This window comes from Lathamus discolor, chromosome 4 (assembly GCF_037157495.1).
Source record: "Lathamus discolor isolate bLatDis1 chromosome 4, bLatDis1.hap1, whole genome shotgun sequence".
Classification (NCBI taxonomy): Eukaryota; Metazoa; Chordata; class Aves; order Psittaciformes; family Psittacidae; genus Lathamus; species Lathamus discolor.
Window position 1 is genome coordinate 117,766,653 of NC_088887.1, and position 21,139 is coordinate 117,787,791.

The following is a 21,139-nucleotide window of genomic DNA, read 5'->3' on the forward strand; positions in this document are numbered from 1 at the left end:
AGCGCCTCTATGATCAGGGAATACAGAAATAGAAAATTACACAGGAAACTGGTTAATGTAAGGGACCATTCATTCTAGGAAAAAACCTTAGTATTCTTAAGGAAAGAAAGACATCTAATGTTGAGTTGGTATTTTGCCTTCCTATAGCTTACAATTCTGTTTCAAGAATGATGAGCAAGGGTGTTGGTGCCCCAGCTGGCAGTATGGCTCAAACACGGCCCTGAGTCCTACATGTTTTAATGGGATACTATGCTGCAGGCAGCATCCTTCCTCCCCAACAGCATGAAGCGTGCTCCTGGCTGCATCATGGCAGGGTGTTCAAAGAGCTCTGGAAGGAGCATCTCCCCTGCCTCTTACATTACAGGTAGGCATGCTTCAGTCCAGCCCAGCTGGGGCAGCTTGCTCTGTGGAGCTGAACAGATGTGAGGAAGGAAAAGCAAATGGGGTATCCCTGAATGCAACCCCCTGAGAAGGCTGAGTATTATGACTAGCCCAATGACAGCCCTTCCCTGGGGCAATGCTTACACTTGAATTTGTTCCAGCTGCTCCCAGTGCAACAATGCTGAAGGATAGAGATGCCCATAGTAGGAGGCAAATTTTCCCTGCTGCACTGTAGAGCAGGTTGCTGCGTTATGCACCCATCCCTTGTACCCCACTAAGCAGTTGGGTTGTCCTCGTCAGTGGAGCTCCCTGTCTCTGGCTACACCATGTGATGACACCTTCTGCATCATTTGAGTATGTGGATTTAATTAGGCAACTTCCTTAGCATACACACACCAGGTAAGAGAGCTCTGCAGTGAGAGTAGAGGCCCCTACGTAGGAATTGTCACGTAATAATGAAATTAATTTGAAAAGTCCCAAAAATTAGCATTTTCTGCAGTCTTGTACTCAGGGAGCCAACGTCATGCCACATTCCTTGCAGAACTGACGTGTCTCATCTTGTTTGCTCCTTTGGAAGTAGGAGAAAAGTCAAGAAATAGTCAACACAGCTGGGCTTTTCTTTTTGTTTACTTGGAAAACTTGTTTTAACCATCAACTTTAGCAAATTTTGGCAGTTACAAACCTGTACACTTTTTTTTTTGTTGTTTTGTTTTTATAGCAAAAGAACACAAGACAATACTGCCAACAGCAATTATGAAGGAACAATTAGTTTCTGAATGAAGGAATATACCCACTCAAAGTGATTAACCTTCCCTTTTGCATAAGGTTGAATTTGTTATCATTGGAGAAATGACACCTCTTAATACCTACTTGAAATGGCATAAAAATCATATCTCTTTTTTTTGTGCAAAACACATTCATTTAAAAAAAGTCAATAAAAACCATCTTCTTAAAAACAGAAAAAAGTTAAACAGAAAGAGCTGAACTCAAAGGAAAGTTACAGTACAGTTCGAAATGATTAAAAAGTTTTAAAATCTAAAACCCTTTTGTTTTTTCTTTTTATTTTTTTTGCTGTTACCTTAAAAGTTTAAACCAACTTTGATGACTCTTTAGAATTATATCAAACAAACAAATAAAAAGAAATTAAAGCGACCTGATTGGCATCAAATATCTACAAAAGCCTGGTAATTTGAAACCATTATATACATTATTTTATAAACTTCTTTTTAAACACCAAAACATACATCTTTTACAAACCAGCCTGCTTGGAACAGGTAAAATTTACAAGACAATCTTTTCCTATACAGTGCTTTAAAGAGAACTGCTTTCACTCCTAAACATCTTTGTCACCTCCTGAAAAGCGGCAGTATGGGCTCCTTGCATTATTTAGTAATAGCGATTCAGGTATTCCTATGACAGAAGAATGCTACAGTTCTGAGGGCTCCAATCTCTTTCCATAATACAGTTCAAGTGCACTCTTAACACTGGTAAAGATTACATATGGCCTTTTGTGTAACACGACATATTTGCAATTATTGCTTTTCATTATTACATAAAGAAATGAAATTAATTTCACTTCTTCCCCATCCACCCATCCCTTGGATGATGCAGCTAATTTACTAACTGAATGACCCCTCTGATAATGGAGATGTCAAATGTCAAGTTTATGAAACACAGGCTAAAAGCCATGGATAATGGGCAACAGTCTAAATTTCTAAGGCTCACATCACAGTTTGGCGTATTGAGAAGAGCAGAGATGAAAACAGGCAAAAAAGCACAGTTTTACTGCATGATAAATGATGGTAAACCATCAGAAAATGAACCTGAAGATGTAGCTCTCTTGTTGGAAACCTATGAAACATCCATTATTAATTGATGAATATATAAAAAAAAAAAATACCAACAAAGCACATAGGTACTTCAAATGGGCTTTAAATAGCTGTTTATCTCCATTATTAAGGATGCTACCTTTCCAAATGAAGCTTGGCAGAACTGGCCCAGGGCACCTTCAACTCACTCTCCCATGACTACAATTATTATTGGCTGTAAGAATACACGACAGCATCCATTTAGCTTTTTCAAGCAGGAGTTCGATGAGGAGTAAAGCTTAAGCATTTGTCCTGTCCAGCCCACATTTCTCTTTACAACTGAATTTATACTGAGCCATCAGCAACCATTTTTATGTCATATTCTCATGCTTCCCACCTGCCTGGCTCGCAGGGACAACAGGCTGCTGCCTCCCCATTTATCAACATCCCAGTGGCATATATTTTTTCACTGTGCTGCATCTAGTCTGAGTTTTTGACTGGAGAGGGTAGCAGTCAAGGCTAAAAACATCAAGGCTAGCACCACTTCAGTCTAGACTGCAGCATTTAGACACGGGGAGAAAACAATTCTGAGGACCAAACTTTAACCTGTCTGTGGGACATATAGAGGGAGAAAGCCCACTTGAGAGATGGAGCACACAACTTTCTGACTTCAGGAAAACAGTGGCACTAAGAAGCCTTTGACTTCTTCCAGCCTTTTACTGAAGCTGTAGGTTAAAGAAACCCATGGGACAATTGAGGATCAAAGATGTCACTGAGCTTTAGGAAAATAGCTTGATTGCCTGGAATGGCAGTACTGCAATGAATCTCTGCGTTCCAACATCCTCCTGGTTGCCTTCATATGCTGTGTCCTATAGGAGGGTCCTAGAGGAAGGCAACTTTGTGACGGTCTTCTAGTGGGGTTGTCCATTTGCCCCCGTGGTAGGGAAGTGATTCTGCAGCTCCTTGGTGTCACCTTTGGCCCTTTGTCCTGCTATAAGATACTGGCTTAGGACAGCAATCACATCCAGTATCCAGGGTTTTGCATTCTGGTTTGTGTTTCTTTTTTTTTTTTTTTTTTTTTAACCTTTTTTTATGATGTTTATAATACAAAGTCAAAAATTACCATAAGCCTAATTTTTCCTTTTGCAGAAGGCCACTTAATGTGCTTTTGGCAGCATAAATTACTTTGCCAGTCACTTCAAGGCTCTTTCCATTGCCCAAGTTATCCAAAAGGCTGTCAAATGTGCATGACACTCTCAACCTGATCACAACACAGAGAACAAGCACCCTCAGACTCATACACCCCTGTTGAAGTTAGTGATTTCTGCTACAAACATGTATTTGCGTTTTAGCAGGTTGCTTATTTCTTTTGTTGTTTCTTTACAGAAAACAAAGACTGTCTTGATCCTAAGAGTTATAATCCACTGATACTCAAAAGTACTTTATTAAGTCAATGAAACCTCTCCTACAGACAATTCCGAAAGGAAATACTGTGCAGTGGAGCCATCTACAGGAATGTGAACTGAAATACAGACACGGGATAAGCAGATATGAGGGGAAGCTCTAACAGAACCAGAGACCAGGCAATGATAGCAGCAGCTATATAAAAATCATCATAGGCAGAAAAAGAAATATATATGTGATGGATTAAAATGAACAATAATTATTACATTAGGTTATGAATGTGTTATCTTCCAGGTTAGATGATTATGGCCTGTCCATGTTGAGCAGTCATTAAAAAGAAAATAAAATGGTCTGGATTAACAAGAAAGATTTTAGTATGACAACTTTACTCCTTAAGATGTATTTCACCTTGAGATCTGCATTTGGGTCTTATCAGTATCAAAAATAGCCAGAACAAAACCAGAAAGGTCACAGAAGTGCCAATATTCACAGAGGGGTATCTGCTTGAATATGGATTAGGCCCATTTGATTTGGAGGGAGGAGATACTGAGGTATAGAAATCATGAGGGGGTCAGAGAAGGCTGAATGATCCTTGGCACCCTCCCAACAGCACTTTAATAAGTAGGCGTTCAGTGAAATGAAATGGCAACAACATCAAAACAGAAAAAGTACTATACATCATATTTATGCATATTTTACTAGTAAAACTCACTACCAACAAGATATTATTGAGGCAACAAGCTCGGTAAGAAACATTGATTTTTCTTTTGTATGGCAATTGCTAGGTTCCCATGGTGTTCTTCCTCATGACACTTTTGATATGTCCTAGTAGAGTTTTGATATAGGTGTCTCAGGCTTACTCAAGAATTTTCACTACAGAAAACAGATGACAGGTACGCTTCCGAACAAGCTGGGGGCTCGAATAGAACTAATTGCACAATAGATAAAAACGTCTCACACCAAAAGTGAGTAGGAGCGAACCTCATGTAAACTGCAGCCCGATGCTAAGAGAGCATTACATTCTCAGAAAGTCATACCGGCTTTAAAAGTGCAGCTAGATTTGCAGCTTTGTTTTTCAAACTCAGGTGTTCCTACTCTAGAAGAGATATCAATCTAATTGCATCTGCTTCCCTGCAACACAGACTTTGTGAATGATGCAAGTCATCCTCTATCTGTGCCTCTAGGCTTGGCAAACCATTTCATGGCTTAGTGGCAAATCCCTCAGTTCCTTGCAATTACAACGTAAATTTCCATACTTTTTCCGTCTTGAAAATACAGGGATAGTATCAGCGAAAAGGAGTCAAAACGTACCATGAGCACATTCAGAATATATCACTGTTACAGAAGCATGTTTACTTTGAGAAGACCGAGTGACATTCATAAATTCAATGGACAGGAACTATTTGCAGACAAGTACTTGATAATACTTGTATGTGCAGTACATTCTTTCTAAAAGTTCACTCAATTTATTCATGTACCTGTACAATGAGCTGTTTTTTAGTGAAGAATTGCTGTACGATCCCAAGGAAAATATCTACAGTGATCTTCCACAGCTACATGAGCTATTGGAGGGAATCAGCAACATACTGTACCTACTCCGAGAACTTTAGAAATCCCGTTTTATTAAAAGTGTTACAAGCTGCAGTTATATAAATTACATTCCATTAATAATTTTTGTTGGGGGCAATTTGTGAATAAACACTTGCTGTATGTCAAGGAATGGCCCACATATTAATTTTGGGTGAAACTCAAGTCAGTCAAACACATGCCCTGGTACAGAACTGCTGAAACAATCCAGTTAAGATGTCTGACCAAGAGACAGGGCCTGGAAAGCAGCAGAGGAATGAATCTATTAATCTATAACAACAATTTATGCATTCAATAGCTTTTCAGAACTACTGAATGGAAGAAATGGATGAAACCTCAGCAGCAATGCAGACTGCAGACCCACACTCACTGTATAAGATACACAGATGCTGTAAAATGCAGCGGTAGAAACATTTTCATAGCACCGAGAAACAGGTATGTATATTCTGCTTTAATACACTGACTGAAACCCCCATATTTCCATATTGCACTTGGCTGCTCAGGCCAAATTAGTGTGAAACGCCATTTACTCCAATCAGATTGCATAAAAGCACACAGATGCCGTTTTCCTCATCCCACCACAATATTCTGAAGTCTGCAAACAACTTTTGGAAGTCTTCAAATCCTATGAAATCACACATCCAGCAGAAAATCGAGGGCCGTATCTCTGGCTGCAGCCCATCTGTGCAGTTCCACCAACAGTCAGTCAGTTTACAGCAACTGAGAGCTCATCCTGTAGACTAAGGATGAACATTTGCCAAATGACATTCTGCTGATGATTTGAGGTTACAGCAGCATTATATGCAACTTAATTGCAACTAATTTCACTGCAATAATCGTAGCATGATGACTGCTGCTAAATAGGTGATTTCCCAAGCAAGGAATTTCAAGGAAGTCAGCAGTGCTCTGTAGGTAGCTGGGTTTCCTGGTGTTTCCAGATACATGTTCACTTTGCATACCGAAGTCAAGGGAGGCTGTGCAAACACAGCTGGGGCAAAACTGGGCCACCACTGAGCCAAAATCTGACATTTCTAGAAGTCCTCATGGGTGAAGTTATGCACATGCACCTGACATCAGGTTTTAAAAAACGCCAACCAAAACAGGCCAATTTGGAGTAAATATATGTTGTATATATGTTGCTCTATATGCATACAAAGTAGAATGAAATGCTATTAAGTAACAAACTATAGATAGATATTTATGGACAAATGAGTGGTCGCTTGTCATTGACAGGTTAATTTGTAAGTGATGCTTTTACAGCCATCTGACGTGTTGTACACAGCAGCCTCAGCCATCAATCGCTTTCACTCTTTCGTTGACATAAAATGTCATGAACCAGGGTATCTTGGAATGATCCATACCAGTTCCTTAATACTGTGGGGAGATCATAACACTGTAACACTTTTAATAATACAATACAAAATAAAGATAGAAATAATCAGACTTTAGGGGGAGAGAAAAATTATTTAGCAATTATTGTTTCCCCCTGCCTCAAAGGTGGAGTTTTACTCTTGGTAATAAATAGAAGGTACATATTCTCCAGATTGTCTGTAACAATTTTGTGACGTATAGTATTTAGCGCAATTGGTCTCTTCCGTGTCTGCACATACAGTATCATTTCTGAACAAGTTAATAATGGGTTATACTGTATTTCTGCCTTGCCCAATATATATAGATACAACTTCAGCAAAATTTCTTCTCAATATTTATACTGTTAATTGGACCAAATGGCAAAAAGAAAAACCCCAACAAAAACCCCAAACAAAGAAGAGGAGAAAGAAGAAGGGAGCTTCTTTTACACTTGCGTCTGATGCTGGGTCTCCACAAATGGAATGTGAACATTTTCTAGGTTGAGTTCCTCCACGCTTTCATAGTCACTCATGGCTACTTCCGAGTCATCAAAGCCGCAGCTGGCTGAGACATCAGAGGAGGAGGCATCTAGAGAGTTGTGCAAGGATAAGGGCATCTTACCTGCACTAACGTTTTCTGTGTTCTGGCTTGGGCCAACAGCAAAAGTACTAAATTCATTCCCAGTTTGAGACCCTGTGGTGTCCGTCTCATTGGGGAACTGATGAGGAGGGAGGTATTGGCTAGGGTGGAAGTGCGGCCGTCGCCTGCAGTCAGGGCTCAGTGTACTTGCCATTGAGACCGGCTGTGAGGGTGGGAGGGTTTCATATTGGTCTGGATAATCCCCTGGAAGAGGAGGTGGTAACTGGTCCTGGCTTAAAAACTCCTCTTCATGGGGTGGAGGGTAGTCACTGTCAATGTCATAGCCACCAAGGTAGTAATCTGTTTCCAGTTCTCTGGTACTGCCGTGATGAGCCGAGCCTCCATCTGCCGTCTCAAAATTGGGCACTTCCTCAATGTCGGACAAGCGAGCACTTGGCATCCAGTCAGAGGTATCCCAATGATACGCTGCAACAGGAAAGAGAACCACAGACCTCCATTAGGATGGCACCACTAATGAGAATGAAGTGTCCTGCATGCATTCGCCTCACTCCTCACAGCACGTTCAAATAACAGCATGCGCCACAGGCCATCGCCACAGGTCAGCCATGCTCTAACTGGAAGGTTAGGGCAGGAGAAGTTGTATTATGATACTAATGAAAACAAGCAAAGAAACAAAGCATGGCCACTCCCAGGCATTGTGCTCTTTAGGATGCTACTGGGTTGTATTAGAAACTATGAGTCCAACAAATCAAAATGACAAAAAATCTCAGACTTCATGCTTTTCACAGTTAATTGAAAAAAAAAACCCAAGTGCAGTCAACATAGAATCATAGAATAGAATGCCATAGAATACCTAGAATAGGTATTCTATGAGAATAGGAATACCTAGGTGTGATACCATAGAATGCTTATGGTATCACACCTAGTCTTCTCCCTTTCCACCTCCAATGACTTCAATAAAGAAAGTGTGCAAGCAAATAATGTGATTGACTGAAAATCGGATCCTGAAATAAAAAAAAAAAGTGGCTGTCCATTTTCATGCAGCATTTGAACCCAGCAGAATTCAAACAAAAGAGGACACATAACACAGTTAAAGAAAAAAAAACAGATCGAGTCAGTGCCTTGCCCAGCCCAGCCCAGTCCAACAGGCAGAAAGTGTCTCAGAAAAATCACCTCTGTTGTAGTTCTGTCCTTGATCCATAACAGACACTGTCAGATACAAAGTGAAAAGTAAAAACTGGTAACTTGGAGCTTGTTACCAGCACTGTATAACACGTGAAAATACAAAACTCCGCATGCATATTTCTAAAGTACAGCTGCCTTAATGTCATTTTAATAGGATCTTTAATTGTCCTTTATTTTAGCGTACAAGATAAACTTGCCCAGTCAAATGCAGACATATATAAAGAAATTATTATGTCATGTCTATTATATTCCTTTTCTGCCACATCTTAATTATTTACCCTCACTGAACAGATACGGAATTACATTAGAGCTGGAATTCTTAATACATAAAGGGCTAGCCACCATCTCTACGGTTTATAGTTGCAAAGTACATTTCTCTCTCACTTGTTCACTTTGAAACAGAAAAATAAGAATCTACCATTCTCAGGGCCGGTTCAAACAAATCTGGGCCCACCTGGGCTCAGATACCATGGTGATGGGCACGGTATAAGAACCTGAATAGAATAGAATACAAAGCCATTTAATGGGGCTGTCAGCTGCAATGCCCCACAACCCCATACCCACCTCCCACCTGCACTGCCATGCTAGCTGGTGGGGAGGGAGGCATTCCAGTATGGAGAGGGTGCAGGGGTCGGGGAGAGAGCAAGGAAAGAGGTTTTATGTGAGACAAGAGCGGGGGATAAGCTGCAGCATTTTCTAGATGAGATGCTCTTGTTCAGCCACATGTTACTGGGCTTCATGCAAGAAATCACTGGGCAAGGTCTCTGGAGATAAATAAATAGGCCAGATAAATGGGCCTTTATGGCATTACAGCACATAACCTCTGGGGCTCAGCCATATGGGGGCAGAGAAGACTGTTCTCCAGGCCTCCATCTACTAACACCACTCTTGCCCTTGCTTATCACCACATGGCACATGTGGTGATGATGATTTCTTCATTAGCTCGTTAGACAGACAGTAGCTTGCTACCTGCTCTGAGTTAGGCTGGGGTGAGGAGGGTTGGGGCTACTGCTGGTTTAGCAGCAGTGTCTGAACCGGCCCTAACCACTCTTCTCCTTCAGTTCTTTCTTTGTAAAGCGGATTTTGCTGTCTTTTGGTCAGTAATGACACTGCACCCGAGATGCGTCAGGTCCCTCCGAGCTGTGTGGATTTGGGACCCAGGAGAACCTCGCTAACTTGCTGACTCGCACAACCCCTGGCAGCTCCCTTGGGACCAAGCCTCATCCTGCCCATCATGCACTGGGATCTCCTGCTTTCACCAGTTCCACTGCAGATTCCTAAGTCGCATATAGGGAACTGGGAAGTGGGCAAAGCATTTTCAGTGACAGCCTCTTGAAAGTGCTGCCAGACTGGCTTTTTCTGCCCTGTAAAGCATGGTGGGGAGCCAATGTGTTTGTTTAAGCTTTCCTTTAGGAAGGCAAGGCCATTTACTGTGTCTGTAGTTCCTTTTCAAGGCTATTTCCTTAGCTTTGAGTGGGACTTTATTTTTGAATTTGGCTAGTATTGCATTGTAGTAGATAATGAAAAGAATGGCACACTTACTCTTCAGGAAATCATTAAATACACTATAGACAAATACTCAGGAGCCATCACTTGGCAAGAGTACAAGTGCTTTTCAAAATTACCGTGATATTGACTCAAGAAAAAAATCAGTCATTTCACAGAATAATCTACTTGATCATACTTAAGCATTATGCAGACTGGATTAGATGAAGTCTGCAAAACCTGTCTTAAAATCTGAAGACAAATACAATTTTGCACTTGTAGATAACTTGAGCTGATGTTGAGTTGGCATTTTCCTCTTTATAAATGAATAAAAGTAACGTTTACCTACAATATATCACATTTCCTCAGTGGAAGAGGAAAACAGGTCAGTGGCAGAACTGAGCGTTGGGTCCCTGGATGGCCATGAGCTATTTGGGCATGTCAACCCCAGGGTAAAGTAGCAGCAGCAGGCTGCCTTGCTACATGGCATTCATGGAGATACGTCTACACCTCTTCTATGTGACAGTGCTATGTGAGAGAAACCAGCCACGCGTTACCACCACTTTTCCATGTGGGCCTTTCGCAATGCCTAACCCAGCTCTACTACAGCCTGGGATACTTTACAACCTTCCTGTATCTTCTGTTTCCCACTCTCTGCAGCCAGGATAATCTCAATGATTCGACTCCCTTATCAATATAATTCTTTCTCTGAAAGCAATGGGAACAAGCAAGCTGGAATGTTGACTTGAACATAAGAGGATGAAGGCCTTGACACCTTTTCTGCCACCTCAAATTACCCACAGACAGTTTGTGGTACATCCCTCTGGTGTTTTGGTGTTTGGTGGTGAACATGCTGATCTGCAAAACCCAGTCCTTGCCACAGGTTTGCTGGTCAGTGTAGATTAGTGAGGTTCTGCTGGAATGTTTCACAATGAAAACAGGAAGCATTGTTGCATAACAAGAAAGAAAAAAGTTTAAATACCTTCATTTTCTATAGTGTCAACTACATTGTTGACAAGCTGTATGACAGTCACTATGGAAGCTTTCAGGGGAGGGAAAGCAGAAAACAAAGGGAGGGGAAGGACAGCTTCAGGTTAGTATTTAAAACACACATCATATGTTACCACAATAAATTCTCTCAAACAGAACTGACATTGGAAAAAAAAAAGGCTGCTGACCAGTGCATGATTTATGTGGTGCCTTGCAGGACATTTCATTTCAGATAACCCCATACGTTTTCACAGCGGTGATAAATTCCATACCAGCATTTCCAGAAAGGCACATGGGATGATGTGTATCACCTCATAAATTCAAGCGGACTGGCCAGCTGATTCAATTAACCAAAGCAGTATCTTGTCTACCTGACACTAATTTCTAATTCATTCTGGCTTAAAGGTCTCCAGAGACTGTACCATGCGCTCCAAGGATCATTATCTTTTAGGCTATCACACCATCTGAAACGGCGCTAAGCTCAGCCTATTTCCTAAGAGGCATGTTTTACTTATTTACTGCTTGTGCTGTGCCATGTAATACCTCTGGGACATTAAGCAGTACTGTTATAATTAGGAGGACACATCCATGCAGGTTTGGTTTAAATGTTACTCTGTTTAACAGATCATTTTCACAAATGCAGGTGTTTTATTAAAACATACTTTTCCCTTAAAGTAATTAATATAGACTGTGCAATTGTTTAACACGGACTCCAACAGGCCTAGAATGCATGGTCCTCTAGATTATCTGCATTTTGCATCACCTAACACCCATGTCCTTCCCCAGAGGGAAAGCTCTGGTTCAGCGGTACTGGATCCATGCCTTTTCCTTTGTCTTTAATTATGAGAAAACCAATTGCTTTGGAGCAGGTTAAGAAGGGGATCAGAAATGTTGGTCCACGCATACTTTTTTATCTCACACAGCCAATAGACTTAGAGGTCACAAGAAACAACAGTAATAGTGTCATTCAAATATATGTTTGATATTTTGACACCTTTGTTAAACCTGGGGCATGGGATCAAGGGTCTCACCCAATTTCCTCAGTCCTTGTGAAGGCTTGGCAAAACCAGCCTTGATAAGCCAAAGAAGCCATGTTCTATGTCCATGTTGGGCATGTTTATGTCATCGACAGCATTGGTAATTGTACAAGGGAGGACTGTATTGGCCGATGCATAATAAACATTATGGAAAAATAAGTGACTCCATGTAATTAGCTGCTCTATGACTGGGAAAAGAGATGGAGGGCAGCTGTAAACTCTAAGAGGAGAACTGAAAGTGAAAAACAGGAGGTCAAAAATCAGGGCCAGCAGAGTCCTTACTGCAACTAAGGACTGGCTCTGCTGGGAGTTCATGGAAGGGAGGGAAACTTTACCCCAGGCAAGCTCTCCCCCAGCTCAGTGCAAGGCAACAGCCAAATACAGCACTGCTCAGGGGTAAAAACTGCTGTCATTGACAGGATTTCCCTGGACTTCCCAGCACAACCATCCACTGGCCTGAAGTGAAACAATGACTTAAAAATACACCTTTGTCACACCTCCCCCCCCCTTCAAAACAGCTTACCACAGAAACCTGTAACTTGCCTTTGAAGCAACTTCTCAAAATATTACTGCTGAAAGTGGACAACATTTTTTTTGTATTTGTGACTAGTAAAAATTTTGCTTTTTGACCACAAAAATATGGTTAAATACTCTCAGCAAGCCTAGAGGAGCAGAGTCATTTAAATGCAGTAGAAATAAGATGTCACCCAAGTCTCTGCCCAGCATGGCCTTGAACACTGCCAGGGATGGAGCATTCACAACTTCATTGGGCAACCCATTCCAGTGCCTCACCACCCTCACAGTAAAGAACTTCTTCCTTATATCTAGCCTGAACTTTCCCTGTTTAAGTTTAAACCCATTACACCTTGTCCTAATTTTAGGCTCTTTTACTGCAAACCTTCCCTGCTGCTGCAAGAAAACCAGAGAATGCAGACTTGCATTAACCTCAAACGACTCAGATAATTTAAGTTACTTCCCTTATTCTCCCTGAAGACAGGGATTTGTTTAGAGCCTGAACTAGAACTGTTACCTCTAAAGGCTGTATTTTAAATGCAGCTTTCACAGAAAATGAGCAGGCACAGACGGTCCAATCTACCTTTAGTGGGTACTGTGTCAGCAATTTAAATGGGGGCAGGATCTGATGCTTGAAAAGCCTAGTTAGAATTCGGGAGACATAAAAAGTAACCATGTACAATAAATGACCAGCTGGATAATTATTCTAAAGGTAATGTATATTAGAATATACATGATTATAATATAAATATATATGATTAAAATAATAATTGTAAAAACTATCCTAAAAATCACTAAAGGCTTTGTTTTGAGTGTAGGGGCAGAAAAGCACTGAGAAGCTTGACAAAAATACTCATGATGTGTCAGCCACAGATGAACCAAAAGGAACTGCAAGCACACTTCGCTTCAAGTGCTTTTTCCAACATTTAGGAGTACCTAGCGAAGAGCTGCATGACATGACCGAGGAACTGAGTCTCCAGACAGTTCATTAACTGGCAACTGTGGAAACTAAATACAATTTCTTTGTGCTAATCTTTTTCTTTGTATCTGAACGAGGCTTCCCTGACATCCATCATCCCTTCCTGGCAGAAACATCTTGCCTTTTCTCAGACCCAGTGCTCAACATACATGGGCTGCAGGAACAAAGGTTTGCTCTGACTTTGCAGGCCTCTTTCAGGCTGTGCATGGCTCTGCCCATGTCACCCACTGAGATAATGATGTAGGACATGAAGAGCAGGCAACGAACATGCACTGAGCAAAGATTTAATGGTGCTCTATTATTTGCTGAGCTGTGATTGCCAGGGAGAGGCCAAGCCACCAGGAACTGGCTCATCTGTTCATTGTTGCTGCCGAGCACCAGCAGAGATTTGTGGGGATCATGAATGAAACTTGGCAAACGGCACAGACGTTCCCTTCAATTTGACTGATGAAACATTAAAGTCATCCTCTTCCAAGAGGCAAAATGATAGAAATTCTACAGTTCCACTTGCAACCTTATTAGTCAACTTATATCTTGGCAATGTGACTCTGCTGCATCGTACCTCTAATTCACTGTAAAGTTTTTGACTGATACAACTCCAAGCATCAAGATTTTAATTACATTCCTATAATTCAGAACTTGGACGCAAAGTAAAGACCCAGGACTTTCTAACTTCTAGCATCATTAAAAGGTTCCTAGATGTTATCTAAACATTTTTAATAATATTAGAGAGTTGAATGGCTTTTTCCTCAGCATAATAAACATAAACCCATTTCTTACCATTATCATCACCGGAATCAGACTGGAAGGAGCTGAGGGACTGTACTTCAGAGTTGCTGCCTTTATTACTTCCTGCAAAACAGGTCACTTCTTCAGCGTCATCAACCCCTTTACCTTCATTGACAGCAAAAACAAAGCAAAATGGTACTCTCTAGGTATGCACATTTGTCTGTTTACACCACGAAGCCATTTAAAACCTGCCAACAAGTAGTCTTCTATATTTTGTCTGAATAAAATGATTTTCTTCAGACAGAGGAAATGACCTATTCATCAAACAAGGTGATGAAGATACCTAGACTCTTGAGTTGTTTGAAGTTCAAAGAGTCTTTCAAGTGGCTGACACCACAGCAATCAAGGAAGAAACATCTCAACATTGCCTTTTTAGATGACATGGAGCAAAGAAAATGATAACAAAAAATGTGGTATAAACATCTTATACAAGATAGTACAGTTACATTTACCTTTACTGTTTATTTCCTAAGTTGAGAGCCTCACTGAAGGCTCATTCAATGCTCAGTAAAGTTATTGTGCATCTTATTATTCATATCGGTGGCCCTTAGATCAGATTTTAATGGTTCCACCACTGACATATAATAGATTATGCTTCAATTTACGTTGCTTTTCATCAGGGACATTCAGTCCTGACAGCTCTACAGTTTAGACATGTAACTGCAGCGCATGGTATAAATTCTCAAGTAATTAAACACACATGAATAAACACACTCAGCTACACATTATATGAGTGATAATAAGGAACACAAAAAGTTATCCTCCATAGTAATCACTGAGATAGACACCTGAAGCTAATTATAAATGAACAAGCTCAGGTGCTGCAAACACATAAGGGCAGCTCTCCATCTGCTTGCTATAGATATTTCTACCCAGCATGGGGCACCTCCATACAGTAAGGGCTGATTTGCTCCTGCTGAGAAGCAGGGTATGTAGTAGGTGGAGTGAGTGCTGCAGTAATGAAGCTGCACTGCTTCCCACTCCTTGATAGCTGAGGTCCATCTTCGTGGCGTGGCCTCATGCTGTGCAGAAACTCATACAGACACCAGCAGCGTCTGTGGCAGAAACAGGAGAATACAGAACAGAGCACGTATTGGGGACGGCATGTTGATGCTTTTAATCAGCTAAACTATATTTAATAGTTAAAAAGGTCAAGCACAACACAACTTTGACATACAGCCGAAAGACATGAAAAATAAGTCCTGTTTTTCACTAGCAGACCTAAGCCAGTGTGCTGCCATAGATAAAAATGTGCAAGTCAGGGGCAATGCCAGATTCCTCTCTCTATTCCTCAGTTCCTACTGCTTAAAATGGGGTTGAAGATGCATTAAAAAAACTACTAAAAGATAAAATATCTTAAACCCCACAATATGCTAAAGCATCTCCCAGTCCATCTGACATATTCTGACTTGCAAGGATAGATGATGTAGGGCTGTAACTCTGTCCCAGCAAACTGGTATTTCCTGCTATGACAGAATATGTGAAGTCTGCTGCATCTCCAGCAACCTGTTGTGGAATGGAGGGGGTACTGTGTGAAGAAACCAGGTGAGAAATGAACAGAGCACACACAGGGTAAGTGTGGGGATCAGAAATTTTGTGATCACTCTGATACTGAATGCAGATAGGAATGCAATGGACTGAAACAATCCTATAAGGACTACATGATTTTCTGATTAATTTCAAAGACACTGGAAGTAGAGAATATTAGTTCATTTGTCCCTCTTGCAAAACAGGATTGCATCTTGCAGAAGGTTTAAAAGTTTTAACTCCCTCAGGACATAAACTGCCCAAACATAGCAGAGTTTATACCTGAGCATTCTGCCCCAAATTACTGCTTTTCTAATAGAAAGACGATTACATCACTTGAAGAATTAACAGAGCACTTACTCATATGTGCTTTCTGAACAAGTGGAATAAATGCATTTAGTCATCCTTAACGCATAGAAGTAGAGATCTTGTATACTCAGTTAATTATAGCCTTTCAAAATTAAACCGAATAATTTCTTGGAGAAATGTAACAATTGCAAACGTATTAAGTTGGAGCATTCAGAGTACCTGTGCCACTGTACATGCTGCACCCTGAAGGCAACCCTTACTTATGGCAAGGAAGAGCAAGACCAGCACACAGCGGTACTTACTTTCCATCCCTGTATCCCACGTGCTCTTCCTGATGGAGTCACAATCAGAGCGACAGGGGGACACAGCGGGCAAGTTCGGAGCGACGCTGCACACCACCACCCCACGTCTGGCTGTCAGGATTCGAGGGGACTCGGGATGAAATGTCGTCATCTCCTGGTGCTCCACACCAAGCCCATCCACTATCTTGTCCAGGTTATTCCGTGAGTCACTCTGGAAGCAGGGGGTATAGGCCATTGGCCTCACCGGGACCTGCGGAGGCCCAACCTCTTGGTAGATATTTCGGCCATCCCCACTGTTCCTGATGTTCTTGAACTGGACGCCATTGCTCTTGTTGAGCAGGGCGGCTGTAGCCGGGTCCTGTACCAGAGTGATGTTGTTGCGGGAATAGTTCTTCCTGAAAACTTTCTTGCGAAAAATGATAAAGAGGATGATCAACACGAATATGACAAACAGGACCCCCGCTATTCCTATCAGCTCCTCCTTGCCAACGTATGAATGCCCAGCTTGTATATTGGGGACCACCACAGGGCGAAGACCACAGTATTGCCCCACATAGCCAGGGGTGCAGTTACACAGAAATGAACCAAATATGTTGACACAGGAACCACCATTTTCACATTCTTCTCTTTCGCACTCATTGATGTCTTCTTCACACCTTAAAAGAAAAGGAGAGTTTGGAATTAGGAGAACACCTACGAAAAAGCCCAGCTCGTACACGATGACTTATCTTGTCAAAGTGGTATCACCTTGCTGGTGCTTGGCAAATGATCTTAACATTATCATATAATTTAATGGCATTTATTTTTTCTACAGCATTTCCATGGGTTTTAAAGACAATAAAATAGAAACATCAAGAAGGAAGTAACATTTTTAAAGCATCTGATACGAAAAAACTCCCTGGCCCTAATCAGGCTTACTGAATGTAACAAAGAATCTCAGACTTTTTATATTGTTTTTGGATGATCCCATGGGATTTGGTACAAAATATTAGGAGGATTCAAGGAGAAAATAGTTGAGAAAAAATCAGAGTAGTTATTTAAGAGGAAGATACACTGACTGCGTAAAATTATTTAGGCCTGGAGAAAACAATGAGCAAATATTAGACAAGCAGGGGGAAAAAAGAATAGGAAGCTGAAAAAGAGGTGAATTGGAAAGAAGAAGGGGTGATAAAACAAGGCAGAACAGAAAGTATAAACAGCAGACAAACTAAATGAGAAACAAGCGTGTTGATGGGCAGATCAGAAGATTTTCTGTTTCTACAACACATATACCATCAAGGCTGGGATTTAAAATAAACATGAACAAATGAACGCAACGAATTAGGCTTTTATGTTAGCACTAGAGTGATTAAATGACCCATTTAAAATACTCCCCCAAAACATTACACAGCAGTAATGTTTTGCTCAAATGCTCAAAAATGCTCAAAAAGCCTCTACCACTTACGTGTGCATATCTCAGTGAAACTGTCTGGAGATAACATCCTGAAACAATAAATGCATTTCTGAACACGCAAGCCTCATGGATTTCTCAGCTGTCATTAGCTTAGACTTGAAATAAGCACTAAGCCTTGGGTTATTTTTTTGCTAGGTGAATCATAGCTTTTTGGTACAAAATGTGTGATCAAAAAGCCCAACATCACTGAATTGAAAAGCTCCCATTGCCCTCCTGGGGAGGGTCACTTACGTGACTCCTGTCAAGCCATTTTTGCAGTTGCAGATGAAAGCGTTGCCAATGGGATCGCATGAGCCTCCGTTCCGGCAGGGGTTTGGGAAGCAGGCTGTGATCTCCGACTCACAATTCCTTCCTGTAAACTGGGAGAGGCAGTTGCACTGGTAGCCTGCGAGGTGAGGGACACAGACATATAAATGAGAAGCCTACCACTGTATCTGTCTAGGAGAAAGGGGATCCATTTGGATACTCCAAAAAAATGTACTGTACTTTTGGGGAAGGCAGTATTTATACTCATTCTCGTATGTCTGTGTGGTCCACACTAATGCAAATTGCAAGTTCATTTATCTGGGATGTCTGGATAATTGGAGCTCATGTCTACAACCAGGGACCAGAGGAATCACTTCCGCCCAGCCCATTCCAAATGTTACAATCCAGGTAAGAATAAATGTCACCCAGGAACAACTTTGGTTAAAAGAATTATTGTAGATCAAGAATGCATCTCCCAGTGTTTCTGAAAATACAGAACATCTTTGCTGATAGTGGCAGCCCACGCTCCTTCTGGGGCTTCTCCAAAGAAAAATACATCAGCTGAGAGCTTTTCCACATCTGCTTTTCAGAAGGACAAAACAGTAGGGATGTGACAGTGATAAAACACTTAATAGGAAAGTGATAAACTGCTTTCATGAAGCGTATCATGCAGGCATGAACTATAAACTTCGTAATACCAGCAGACCTTAGCAAGGCCAACCCTAATCAGAGCTGCTTATATGCAGTGTGTGCTATTAAAACACTGATTAATCACTGGCTGCAATACATCAGACATAACTCCACTGAAGTGGAAGGGGACCCTACAGGGGACCAAAGTCCTACTGCCATGTTTCTTGCCTACAGAAGAGCAACATCAGTGTAAAAAACAATTCTTTAACTCATCAGTTCACTCTGCCAAATATCAAATGACAAATACCTCTCTCCTTCTTTTTTTTTTTTTACTCTCCTTGTGATTTCATAGGGCACAATGCCATTAATAAAAACTTTATTTAAGGTCAAAAAGAAATCCTGTGAGGTAGTGAAATGGGTATCAAGACCTGACTGCTTTTTCACTCCAAAAGAGCAAGGAACATGTAGGCTGTGAAAGCCATGAGATAGCTAATGTAGTCCTTGGGATGGAAGGACTCCTAGATTAGAGCTGCTGAACTGGCAAAATTTACCTGGACATCTGTAAAAACCTTTGACTGATTTTTAAAAGAAACTACTTACACAACCCAAATGTCCTAACCAGATGTTTAGGCAAGGTTCAAGCTCCAGTGATGGGGTTCACATAGTTACTGAATACAGCATATTAAGCAACTGGAGCAAGGAATCTTCCTGCCATTAATACTGCTGGAAGTTAGAACTGAAATGGTTGAATGCAGTTCAGTTCAGTGTCAAAATTATTGGCAATCAAGCTGATGTAGCTGAAATACCATCCCTCAGTGGTGAGCCTTTTAAACCTATTTTTAAAAACTTTCTGTATCTATACATCTGAAAAAAAACCCAAAACTTATTTTAAAAGCCACTGTTGTAAGAACAAGGCAGGGATTTCCAGAACAGCTGGAAGGAGAAGAATTTAATTGAAACAATATGGGAAAGCTCAGTGGAGGCAAGAAGCAAAAGCAATTCTGCATTGACTCCCACATCTTTTATGTTCTATGCATTTCAGTGTGCCTTGTTCTGTTACTCTAATTGTATTCTTTCATGAGGATGGGCTTTTGAGAATAAACTTGGAACCAGACTTGCTGGCATATTCAGTCAAGAGTCCAAACCTATTTAATTGAAGATAAATGAAATAGATACTCAAATATCATGCTGTTTTGCTGTCTGCTACAAGAAGGGAGATAGAAGCATTGCTGTTTTCAAGGCAGCAGGGTTAAGAAGGGAAATGGGGATACATAGAAGCACGTTTGGTCAGGATCAGAAGATGGGATTATGTTTTGGGCACTCACACAATGAAAACAACTTTCTAGACCTGCAGAGATCTGGGTCTGAAGAAATACAGAACTGCCACTCTAGGTAGAAATCACAGCATGAATAAATAAGGCTGTTTCAGTGCTTCATTTTATGACTGAACAGTGACATCTATAGTTCAAAAATTTACAGTAATGTTTTATATATATTTTTATGGTTTCAATGAATTTAAGTGAAAATGTTGAAGTATAAAACATTCATAAACAAATCTGTTCCCTTATATAATAGCAGAATAGGTATGTTCTTCTATTTGTTACCTGATGTTTTAAACCTTCATAATTTTAAAGGGACTCTAAAAGCCAACTTTCCGTACCTAAGTTGCTAGTTGCCAATCATTTGCAGGGCAAAGCCTTTGAGTTGCATTCTTTTCACGTCTTGTATTTGTTTCAGCTGATTAATTCCTGGGTTCTCACTCTGTAACATATTCTGTTGCATTTATTACTGCAGAAAACTTGAGAACTATTGATTTGTTAAAAAGAAATAAAAATCCTTTTACCGCCAAGTATAAAAGGAATATGGATTTATTCATTATTATTATTGCCCAATGATTTTATTAAAGATGGACTAACTTCAATTAATATTTTATGCTAAGAGGAGACGAAACTGAATGCTCCAGATGGGTTAGAGATCAATTGGGCAATGTATGAACAAGACCAAAATGAAAAGTGTGCTTTTGATAGCCTACATTTTTGACTGAATTTGATCTGATGATGGTGGAACACAGATATTACAAGACTGAAATATTCACTACAGACTCTAAGACTACGGATCAAAGTTAGAAATAAAAAAGGCAACAAACCAAGGCAGTATTACGTTACAATATTTATCACTGACTTTTCCTGTCATTGAAAGCACTGCCATACACCTGCCAACTCGGAGCCTCTGGCAAGAGACAGAACTTCTCAGTGACACACATGCTCAGAGCTGCAGAGCATTCACCCAGGAGGTCTCCAACACAGCAAAGCATATGTCAAAATTCATGGAGTAGGGATGTGGAGAGCTGATACGATGGCTCAGTACACAGCTTACATCAACTGGGCCAGCAGACTTGCCAGACCTTTTTATGCTTGTCCAAACCTCTCAGAGGAGGCTGTAATTTTGCCCGCTTCTGCACATTGTAGCTACATTGCCATGGATTAAGCACAATCATAAAGAAAGCCCTTCTGGTCAGGAGTGAATTTTGGGTCCCACAAACAACTTTTAACTTAATTACACTT

General features: G+C 40.8%; 1 protein-coding gene and 1 long non-coding RNA gene across 2 annotated transcripts in view; one reads left to right on the plus strand and one right to left on the minus strand.

The window, feature by feature from the left end:
- Window positions 1–3,968, plus strand: part of LOC136014054 (uncharacterized) — a 42,790-nt gene extending 38,822 nt beyond the window's left edge. Inside the window, exon 4 of the long non-coding RNA XR_010612493.1 lies at window positions 3,576–3,968. This is a non-coding gene — a long non-coding RNA (uncharacterized LOC136014054). The remainder of the gene's footprint in view (window positions 1–3,575) is intronic.
- Window positions 991–21,139, minus strand: part of FAT3 (FAT atypical cadherin 3) — a 425,194-nt gene continuing 405,045 nt past the window's right edge. The window contains exons 24-29 of the mRNA XM_065678787.1: window positions 17,931–18,084; window positions 16,247–16,902; window positions 14,100–14,213; window positions 10,783–10,842; window positions 8,304–8,339; window positions 991–7,595 (exon numbers count right to left, since the gene is read on the minus strand). Coding sequence (XP_065534859.1) covers window positions 6,976–7,595; window positions 8,304–8,339; window positions 10,783–10,842; window positions 14,100–14,213; window positions 16,247–16,902; window positions 17,931–18,084 — 1,640 coding nt within the window. The 3' untranslated portion in view covers window positions 991–6,975. The remainder of the gene's footprint in view (window positions 7,596–8,303; window positions 8,340–10,782; window positions 10,843–14,099; window positions 14,214–16,246; window positions 16,903–17,930; window positions 18,085–21,139) is intronic.